An 11,357-nucleotide genomic window follows, 5' to 3' on the forward strand; every position below is an offset into this window, starting at 1 on the left:
GAGATGACAGCGTTCTCTGGTGATGTGTGATAGCCAACAGTAAAAAAGACAAAGGCTTTCCACATTTCGGCAGCTATCTAAAAGAAAATGCTATTCCCTCTCTAACAAAATATATGAATGCAGAAATGAGAATAAAGGAAGAAAAATCAGAAAGTTTTATATTATACATCACCTTTTCAAGGCCATTCCCATCTAGAATTGCTTTAGTTTGCCAGGGCCAATAAAAAGAAGTCACAAAATCGCCTTTAGCCAAATGTATGTGCTTGCTCTCTTCTATAATTCCAATACCTCCACCATCCGCCACCTGAGACAGCTGCCAGGGTGCTAGATAATCAGTTCCGGTGTCTTCATTCATCTTACAGCGCTGAGAAAAGAAAGCCTTCATTAAGGGAAGCTGATGAAAAGCATGTAAGTCTCTCTCGCTCTATCCCTTTCATTTTTTTTTCTTTATTTTGCAAAAATTGGGGAAACCATGTGCCTAGCTCTTACCAGTAAAGAAATACAACTGAAAAGAAATTCAGATCTGTTCTAATTAGACTGTGGTAATTAAAATAGTATGATACTGGCATAAAGAAAGACACATAAATAAGACCATTGAGATGGTTCAGCAGGTAAAGGCACCTGTCACCAAGCCCATCTGGCAACCTCAGTTCAATCCCCAGGACCCACAAGATGGAAGGAGGAAAGAACCAACTCTCAGAAGTTGTCCTCTGGCCTCCACATGTGAGCCATGGCAGTCATGCAGGAGCACGTGCAATCATGCACAAAACCACATACACATAAATGTAACTTCAAAAAATTTAAAACTGCGTGGAATTCATGAAAGAAACCATCCAGGGCCCAGCTTCTCCTTTCGGACGCTTTAAAGATTCATGTTGGGTGCAGCAGTGTGTGTCTTCAATCTCAGCACTGGGGGGGGGTGGGGGGGCTGGTGCCAAGCAGCTCCTGGGGGTTTGCTTACCAGCCAGTCAATGAAAGCCTGACACCCCGAGTTTGATCCCTGAACCCACATCAAGGTGGAAGGGAGAACTGACTGTACAGTTGTCCTATGGCCTCCACATGTATGCCACAGCATATGCATGTGCATACACATACTGATTTAAAAAATAAGCTGGGACTGGAAAGATGGCTCAGTGGTTATAGTTAATTCAAACTGTTTACAAACTCAAAGAGGAAAGGACAAACACTCCAACTTATTTTAGAAGGCTGGTGGGAAGGCTCAGCAGGTAACGGTGCTTGCTGACAAGCCTGACGACCTAAGATTGGTCCTCAGGACTCAAATGGAAAAAGGAGAGACTAGACTCCTGCAAGCTGGGCCAACTCACATGCACACACACACAAATAATATAGTAAAACATTTTAAACAACAACAACAAAAAAAAAAAAAACAGAATTGGTAGGTGGTAGTGGCAACCGCCTTTGGTCCCAGCATTTGAGAGGAAGAGGCAGGCGGATCTCTAAGTTTGAAGCCAGCCTAGTCTACAATGCAAGATCCAGGATAGCCAGGGATTCTATGCAGAAAAACCCCATCTCGAAAAACCAAACCAAAATAAACAAACCTTTCAAATACAACAAAAAACAAACAAACAAACACAGAATTAATTGGAAGATTCATGCCTGCTACTTTCCAGACTTACTGCAGTCATAATAATCAAGGCAGCAAGGCACATTTGGATAACACACATACTAATGGGATAAAACTTGAGTCTAGAAGTAAACTCTTACAATCAACTGATTTACAACTTATTTATTTTTTTAGACAAAGTCTCACTGTAGCTCAGGCTAGCCACAAACTTGCAGTAACCTTCCTGCCTCCATTTTCCAAGTGCTAGGGTACAGGTATGAGCCACCATGCCCAGCTCATGGTCAGCTGATTTTCAACAAAGGTACTGAGCAAAGCAGTCTTTTCAATAAATGATACTGACACAATTGTACATATACCTGCAAAAGACTGAAGCCGAACCCTGTGATGATACATCTAGGGTATCAGTGGGGTTGTAGTTCAATGGTAGAGTGCTTGCCTAACATCAAAGGCCTAGGTTCACTCCCCAGTACTACAGAAAAAAAAGAAAAGGAAGAAAGAAAAAGACTTAATTTTAGATGTCTGTCTTACTAGATTGAGATGCTTACTTGAGATGTCTCTGAGCATGTCTGTAAGGGTGTTTTCTGAGGAATGTGGACATGAACTGGTGGGCTCAGTGGACTAGCTCTGCCCACAAGGCACCATCTAGTCAGGTGTCAGGAGCTGGAGGAAGAAAACAAAACGTGGAATACGGAAGAGTCCAGTCCTCCTCTGGAGTGGACACCTTTCTTCTGCCCTTAGACTCAAGAGCTGCAAGTTCTTTGGCCTTTGGTCTCTGGGAATCCCATTTCCACCGGACAAGTGCAGCAGGCTCCCAGGCTCCAGTAATGGCCTCAGAGTAAGACCTTCGTTATCTGTGTCCCTGCTTCTCAAGTCTCCTTCTGACGTAGACTGAACCAGGCTACAGGCTTCTCGGTCTCTATAATTAGGTTAGCTGACTGCCCTAACAAATCCCCTCTCATCTATCTATGTCTCTATAACTGTATCTGTCTCCCAGTTTCTATCTCCTTGGAGAACTATAATACAGACAGACCCCTTTCTCATACCACATACAAATACTAACTCAAAATGGGCCACACATGTAATTTTAAAGCTAAAACTATTAAAACTCGCCGGGCGGTGGTGGCGCACGCCTTTAATCCCAGCACTCGGGAGGCAGAGCCAGGCGGATCTCTGTGAGTTCGAGGCCAGCCTGGGCTACCAAGTGAGTCCTAGGAAAGGCGCAAAGCTACACAGAGAAACCCTGTCTCGAAAAACCAAAAAAAAAAAAAAAACTATTAAAACTCTTAGAAGAAAAGTTAGGGTTAAATCTTCATAATGCTGGGTGAAGCAAAGCCTTAAATATGAGACCAAACATATGTGACAAAAGAAAAAGTAGTACACTGGACCTTATCAAAATGAACAACTTTTGTGTTTCAGCAAGATGTATATTGTCACTGCAACAGAGTGCAAAGACAACCCATAAAAATAGGAGATTTTTGTTTTGTTTTGTTTTTTCAAGACATGGTTTCTCCGTATAATAGCCCTGGCTGTCCTGGCTAGGAGATAATTCTTACAGAACAAATATGAGGTACCAGGGTTTATATTTAGAAAATAAACTCAATAGAACAGATAATTTTTTTAATTTTCCATGAAACTTGAGACATTTTTCTGTTTTTTCCCCAGATTTATTTTTTAACGTGAATGAATGCTCTGCATGTATGTAATGTATGTATGTGCACCATGTGTGTGAATGAATGCTCTGCCTGTATGTATGTATGTGCACCATGTGTGTGCCTGGTGCCTGAAAAGTTGACAAGAGAGAACTGAACCCTATGTAATTGGAGTTACAGACAGCTGTGAGCTACCATGTAGGTGTTGGGAATAGAATATGGGTTCTCTGCAAGAACAGGAATTGCTCTCAACTGCTGAGCCATCTCTTCAGGCCCAAATGATTCAATTGTAAGATGCTCATGTACTCTGGGTAGATTTTTCTTCAAAGAAGACATCCAAATGGCCAATAGTCACATGGAAATATGCTCAAAATTAACCATCAAAAAAAAGAAAAGAAAAACCACCTGAGAGATTGTTCACACCAAGTATTATGTCTGTAAGTGTGTTAAAAAGACAGTGTTAAGCCGGGCGTGGTGGCGCTTGTCTTTAATCCCAGAGTTCAAGGCCAGCCTGGTCTACAAAGCAAGTTCCAGAACAGTCAGGGCTATACAGAGAAACCCGGTCAAGAAAAGAAGAAGAAGGAGGAGGAGGAGGAGAGAAGAAGAAGAAGAAGAAGAAGAAGAAGAAGAAGAAGAAGAAGAAGAAGAAGAAGAAGAAGAAGAAGAAGAAGGAAGAAAAGAAGAAGAAAGAGGAGGAGGAGGAAGGAAGAAGAGGAAGAACAATAACAATAACAACAAAAGGCATGATTTCTCAAATATTTATTAGTCCTACAGAAAGCATAATAAAATTCAGATGCAACAACACCAAAATACAAGAACAGAACTATTTTCATCAACACCCTGTTTCTTACCATGTAGGGATCCACAGAGAGATAGAGAGTTCTGACTCGAACTTGTCCTTCATTGATATTATCTGGTAAACTGACTTCTTCCATCCTGAAATTCTCTGCCACTGGATTACCATTTTTCCCTAAAATTTCAAGGAAAAAATTAAGTTAAAACATTGCTTTTTTTTCCCCCCCTAGACAGTCTCACTATGTAGCCTTGGCTGAGTTCTCCAACTCAAGAGAGATGGACTTGCCTCTGCCTCCCATGCTGGGATTAAAGGTACACACTACCATGCCTAGAAGAAAGTTACTTTCTCATACACTTATTATTTTCTAAATGTTACCCTAGGATTTAAAGTACTCCCTTTTAATTCAAGCAAGAGTAACTCAGCATAGTTTTTTAAAAAATTCTCATCATTCTTGATCATCATCATCAGAAATACTCTTGTAAACTAATTTTGTTTTTTAAAAAGTGATTATAGGTAAATAAAATATTCTGTTTCAAAATGATAGGAAGACTGTGAAAATGAAAACTCCCACTCTCTTGTGTGGTCAGGTGGTGGTGCACCCTTTTAATCTCAGCACTCGGGAGGCAGAGGCAGAGGCAGTGAATCGAGGCTACCATAGTCTATATGGTGAGTTCCAGGCCATCCAGGGCTACATAGTAAGACCTTCTCTTTAAAAAACGGGAGTGAGGGGGATAGGAGGCTAGGGGCAGGGGTGGGACCGCAAGAGGACCAGGGAGGAGCATCCGCTGATCTTCCAGGGATCTGAGGTTTGATTCCCAACACCTACACAGCCCCTAACATCTTTAACTCCAGTCCCAGGGGATCCATTGCCCTCTTCTGGCCTCCAGTACATGTATGTACATGGTACACAGACAGACATGTGGGCAAAACCCCTATACACATAAAATAAAAATAAGTTCTCCAAAAAGAAAAAAAAATTGAACTCAACTTTTTTCTTTTAATTATGGAGTTAAAATTTACAAAGTAACAGAAAAGCCAAAATAAATTTACATAATCTTCCATCTTCATTTTAAGAAACAAGCAGAGGCTTACATGGACATTTACTATTTTGTTTTTATAGTTTTTATACAGTAACTAGAAATCTTGAGCTGTAAGAAAAATGCTTAAGCAGAAGCAATTAGCACTGAAGTGTATTCATCTTGAATTATGCTGAACAAGAGCAAACTTCTTTTCAAGACCCATCAGATTTCCAAGGTGGGATCCCTGTAAAGGTGTTCCGCTAACTGTTCATAACTGAGGGCAGAAACCACGGCAGGCGGGCAACAAAACAAGGCCACACTTCGCGGATTATTTCCACGCCTGTGTTTCTATGACCAGGCAGATATCAGTACCGACAAAAGATGGTGTATGTCACATAAAAGAGAAAATCAAATGTTAATAATCAGTCATACCTACCACAAGGAAAAAAAAAATTATATATACACTTTCAATATAAACTTTCAAATATAACAATTCAAATGGCCTTGAAAAGTTAACATCTGAAAACTGAATATGACATTAAGAAGTTTAATCTAATACATTTACTAGTTTTTTGGGTTTTTACTTTTATTTATTTTGGGGGGGACAGGGTTTCTCTGTGTAGTCCTGGCTATCATGGAACTTGCTCTATAGACTAGGTTGGACTCAAACTTAGAGATCTGAAATGTACTAATGTCTTAATTTTCTTTACTACCTTAGTTTACCACACTGGTATCACGTTAGTTTTTATTTTTCCATTTCCAGTAGTAATTACCAAAGAGCACAATTGTTCCTTTATCACAGAATACATACCAGGTCGGGAATTCAATACCACTCTTTGTATAATCATCACTCTATTTGTGCGGTGGTCTCACAAGACTTCTACAGAAAATAATTCCTATAATTATAAAAAAAATATATCATTAGAAAGATAATATGAAGTATTCAATTAAAAAATTTAAAACTGAGTTCAAGGCCAGCCTGGTCTACAAAGCAAGTTCCAGGACAGCTAAGGCTGTTACACAGAGACACCTTGTCTCCAAAAACCAAGGAAAGAAAAATTTAAAACTCCATTTGTGCTTCTAAATGGAGAGGAAAAACTGTATTTAAAATCTAAAAAAGAGCTGGAGAGATGGCTCAGTGGTTAAGAGCATTGGCTGCTCTTCCAAGGACCCAAGGTTGTTCAGTTCCCAGCACCACCTGGCAGCTCACAACTTCAGTACTGGGGATCTGACGCCCTCTTCTGTTCTCCTCAGGCACTGCAGGCATGTGGTGTACAGACATACACACAGGCAAACACCAAAACACATGAACTGAAAAGAGCAGAAACTAAAACCTTATATAATACTCTCCCATCAGTTTGCTTCCTAACGTAAACATATGGAGAGAAACAACTAAGTCCAGTTAGAATTCTTGGCCAACAGGATCAAGTTCACTGAAGATTGAAAGGGGCGGGGGGGACGGCTTGGATGATTCTGAGACATCTGTCTTCATGCCATCAGGATCTTACTAAGGCTTGATTACAAACAAACATACAACAACAACAAAAAAAACATTTCATGTTCCTCCAGAATTAGGCAGTTAGTCAAGCTGTAACTATAAAAAGTAGTAACCTAGGAACTGGACACGCAGCTCAGCAGTAAAGCACTTGCCTAACATGCACAACCAGGATGGGATCCCAAATATCACAAAGCAAACTAAAAACTTAACTGCTTGGGCCAGCAAGATGGCTCTGTGGGTAAAGGCTCCTGATGCCAAGCTTAATGGCCTGAATTTGATCTCCAGGACCCACATAACTTCCAGAAGTTACCCTTTGATCTCCACATGTGCCATGGCATGCACATAGCCCTGACACCCACACAAAATAAATTAAAAAAAAAATTTTTTAAACAACTGTTTAGTTGGACATAATGGTACACACCTTTAATCCCAGCACTTGGGAGGCAGAGGTAGGCAGATCTCCAGGTTCAAGGCCAGCCTGGTCTACAGTGTGAGTTCCAGGACAACCAGGGCTACAGAGAGAAACCCTGTCTCAAACAAATAAGCAAAAACACAACAACAACAACAAACCCCTCTCCAACTGTAATTCAACCAATTTTTGGAAGGTTCTTTTGTGCATGTGTTCTGAGAATGTATGTAGATGTACATATGTACAGGTGTGTATGTGGGCTGTGTATGTGGTTCTGAGTTTTTATGTAGATGTACATGTGTACAGATGTATGTGGGAGCCAGAGCTTAACCTCGGGTGTTGTTTCCTGGATGTCATTCACCTTGTTTAGTGAGACAGAGTCTCTTCATTGGTATACAGCTCATCCATAGCTGCTGGCTGCCAACGGAGCCCCAGAGATTCACCTTCTAGCTTTCTCTTTCTCATGGGTTTGGAGTTGTTTGTTGTTGTTGTGTTTTATATTTTTATTTGGGGGTCGGGAGGAGGCATGTATACTGTGTTGTCCATGTGGTGGTCAGAGGACAGTTTCCAAGAGTCAGTCCTCTTCTTCCACCAAAGTGTCAGAACGGGAGACATGGCTCGCTCAGCCATTAGAGCACTTGCTGCTCTTGCAAAGGACATGAGTTCAGTTCCTAACATCTACATGGTGGCTCACAACTATTTATAACTCCAGTTCCAGAGGATCCAGTACCCTCTCCCGGCCTCCTTGGGCACTAGACATGCACTTAATGCACATACATGCAGGCAAACACTCATATACATAGCACATTTTTTAAAAACTATGTTTAGGACTGGAGACACAGTTTAGTGGTAGAGCACATTCCTGGTATGTATGAGGTCCTAGGCCTGAAACCCAGGACTCAAAGAGAAAAAAGCACTAAATGTCTGATGTTGGTAACATTCAGTAAGATAGGATGATGAACACAGAAACTCACACTATTCCTTTAGTTTCTCTAATGTGCATACTGATAATCTCACTAGTGGTGGCAGAAATGGCTAGTTACTCTCAAATTCACTCCTTCCTTTGGGATACACTTTGTCAGGATAAAATAATCTCCAGCTTTCCCTTAAAGCAAATCCCATTATTGTCCTGTTTCACTCAAAAATCCTTCAGTTATAAGCAACACAAGCACTGTGCCATTATTAACAGAATCAGCAGCACAGGTAACGTATTACCCCAACATCTAGTGCTCAAACTGCCCAAACGCCTAGTGGATGTTTTCACAGCTGATGACCAGAATCAGGACTCAAGGTTCACACACTGCGTTTTTTTTTTTTTTTTTTTTTTGGGGGGGGGTGTCTCTCATTCCTTTGTTGGGGTCTCTCGCTCCTTTGTATCTCACTCCTTGTCGCTCTGTTCCTTCACTCCTTTGTCTGTAGAATGTCCTGACTGGTTCCTCGGTGTTATGCGACTTTTTCTCCTAGTTTCTTAGTTGAAGGTGACAGGTAGATTTAGAGGTCCGAAGAGATTCAATTTCTCTCCCTTCCCACCCCCACCCCCCACTACTAGGGATTGCACCCAGATCCTGGCACACGGGAGGCAAGTGCTTCAGTCTTTTTTTGGGGGGGGAGGGGAGTGGGGGTTGAAGCAGGAATCTTTCAAGGTGGTGCTATCTTATTTCATCATATCATTTAGTCCCTGGGGAACTTTTTTTTTGAAATGGGGCTGCTAGGTGCTCAAATTCCAGAGTTGAGTTCAGCGCTTCCCTTGTCCCCACCTCTAACTATCTGTGACTACAAGTACCTTTCATCACACCCAGCCAGGCACATTTTCTACGGAATCACCATGTATAGGAATCACATAAAAATTAAAAAGAAAGTTTACTCCAACACAGTTGGTCAGACTGTCCTTGGTTATTAAGCGTACTGTGATGGCTGAATTTTCAAAGGAGTGTTTCCAAGTTGTCCCAGTGTCTTTTCCTGTTGCTGTGATGGAATACCCTGACAGAAGAAGTCTTGAGGGAGAAAGGGTTTATTCTGCCTCCCGGTTCAAGGGCACAGTCCATTGTGGAGAAGTCATAGCAGGCGCTTGAGGCAGCTGGTCCCAAGACACCCACAGTCAAGAACCAGAGGACAGTGAATGTTGGTGTCCAACTAGCTTTGTCCTTTTTTTTCAGTCCAGGACCCAAACACAGGACATGGTGCCAACCTTAGGGGAGTCTTCCTACCTCAATTAGCTTCAACTCAGCTAATTCCTCACAGGGATGTCTTGAAGCTTGTCTACTCAGGACTCTGGATCCTGTCAAGTTGACCATCAGTGTTAACCATCACACAGTCAAGTTTCCTATTGTTCTCTACTTTCAGCATTATGCTTTATTTGTCTAAAATATGCGTAATAGAGCCTACGGTGATACCTCCCACCTGTAATCCCAGCACCTGGGAGGGAGAGGCAAGAGAACTGAGTTCAAAGCCAGCCAGGCTACATAAATTCAAGGTCAGACTGGACTACAAGAGACCCTGTCTCAAAAAAACAACATAACAGCCGGGCAGTGGTGGCGCACGCCTTTAATCCCAGCACTCGGGAGGCAGAGCCAGGCGGATCTCTGTGAGTTCAAGGCCAGTCTGGTCTACAGAACAAGATCCAGGACAAGCACCAAAACTACACAGAGAAACCCTGTCTTGAAAAAACAAAACAAAACACAACATAACCCAGTATAATATAGCCAGCATAGTCCTGTAATCCCAGGACTCCAGAGGCTGAGGCCTGAGGATCTCAAGTTGAAGCCCCCTAGACAACATGGGAGATCCTATCTACAAAAGAAAAAATAAAATCTATGACTCGGCACATAGCTCCGTGGTGAAGTATCTCCAAACTTATGCAGACCACTCTGCTAACTCTGCACCACAAACAGAAATGACTAAACACTACTTGTCATCATGAAAAGGGTGCTACTATAGTTACTTCTTTTTGTTTTAAATCAGAAACCTTCACGTGCCAAATACAAGTAATTAATGGATAACTGCAATCTCTCTCAACAGCATAACAATCAACACACTCAAATTATACAAGAAACTTTGATTTACTCACAAATTTCCATCTAAAATAAAACAGACCAAATTCAAGATCTGAAGGACGGTGGGTGAAAAGTCATCACAGATGAGGTGGAGGTGGGCAGGGTAAACCTCAGCAAATCCTATTTGTCTGTTAAATTAAGTGGGTTTGTAACTGGTGTTACTGTTCCAAAATAATACCACCAAAAGATCTGGTTAGTCATAAAAAAATGTCTTGAGTGTCTACGTAGCCACCCAATGTCAGGAAAAGCTTACTCAATTCACAAGAGCAGAGAACACGTTCTGTTTCCCACCAAGTGGGACCTTGGAAAAGTCTTCTCTCAGCTTAGTTCCTGAATGTTTCCAGGTGCCCCAAAACCGGGTGAGTGAGTTTTGCTTGCTCTGGACATGGTAAGTGTACATTTGTAATCCCAGTTATTGGGTAGACTTGGGATGGCAAGTTCAAGGCCAGCCTGGGCAAATTCGTGAGACCCTGTCTCAAAAAACAAACTGGAGATACAGCCCAGTAGTAAAAAAACACTTGCTTAGCTTGCATGGGGGGCAAAGGGGCCCTGGATTCAATCCCCAGTTCAGAAAACAATAAATTATTAATTTGCTTGCTTAGATACAACTCCCTCCTCAAACACCACCACGATGAAGTTGCAAATGTCGTCTCCTCTGCCAGAAGCTATAAGGAGGCTGAATGACTTGCCCAAGGTCGCACAACTCGGCACTCACCCTTGAAACCATTCTAACACACCATTTTACAACATGAGCGTCCTAACACGACGCTGTGGACTCGAACCCGGGCCCGACACCTTTTAGTAAAATATGCCTTGTGTTTAGCCGGATTTTGTTCAACCATTCTGCCACAGAGGACCCAGGTGACCTTCCCTTTGCCCTCTCTGCCATCGTGTGAGAATTCCTGCACGGTTCTTCCCTCCCTCGGAAACCAATCTTCCTCTGTAGCTCCGACTACCAACCCCTCTCACAGAAATTACTCATCGGCTGGCCAGAATTTCAAGCCGACTGGCTAGATCCTCAGCACCAAGAGCTTTTTCTTTTTTTTTTTTTTCTTTTTTTCATGATTTAAGTATATCCCTCATGCGTGGCACACAGTAGGCGCTCAAAAGATGGTCAAATCTGAGGCACCTCAAACAACCATGCCCAACTGCATGCCGTTTACCCTAACAACTCTTAAAAGCGAAGAGCACCGGCTTATCGGGCACTCCCTAGTCTAGAGTCCCAGGCTATACCGCCGGTGTCTCCCGGAGCTCGGCGAGGACGCCCGCAGGTCACCCCGGTTCGGAGCTGTCTCCCCCGCAGACTTCCAGCAGCTTTCCGATGCCCGGATGCACTGACCCCCTGCGC

At 42.4% G+C, this 11,357-nt stretch overlaps 1 protein-coding gene across 8 annotated transcripts in view; it reads right to left on the bottom strand.

Annotated features, from left to right (window-relative positions):
• The window catches only part of Ptgr2 (prostaglandin reductase 2), a 30,107-nt gene extending 18,753 nt beyond the window's left edge, over positions 1-11,354 (bottom strand). The window contains exons 1-5 of one of the 8 annotated variants that reach the window (XM_052739322.1): positions 11,243-11,335; positions 9,164-9,234; positions 5,861-5,945; positions 4,086-4,204; positions 173-364 (exon numbers count right to left, since the gene is read on the bottom strand). In XM_052739322.1, the coding sequence (XP_052595282.1) occupies positions 173-364; positions 4,086-4,204; positions 5,861-5,897 (348 nt within the window). In that variant the 5' untranslated portion in view covers positions 5,898-5,945; positions 9,164-9,234; positions 11,243-11,335. Of the gene's footprint in view, positions 1-172; positions 365-1,941; positions 2,055-4,085; positions 4,205-5,860; positions 5,946-6,968; positions 8,289-8,338; positions 11,082-11,138 lie in introns of those variants that run through there. The other 7 variants (XM_052739318.1, XM_052739323.1, XM_052739321.1 and 4 more) reach the window with 7 other exon arrangements.
• Between the last annotated feature and the right edge of the window lie 3 nt (positions 11,355-11,357).

Source organism: Peromyscus californicus, unplaced genomic scaffold (assembly GCF_007827085.1).
Source record: "Peromyscus californicus insignis strain IS unplaced genomic scaffold, ASM782708v3 Scaffold_15__1_contigs__length_86483966, whole genome shotgun sequence".
Taxonomy (NCBI): domain Eukaryota; kingdom Metazoa; phylum Chordata; class Mammalia; order Rodentia; family Cricetidae; genus Peromyscus; species Peromyscus californicus.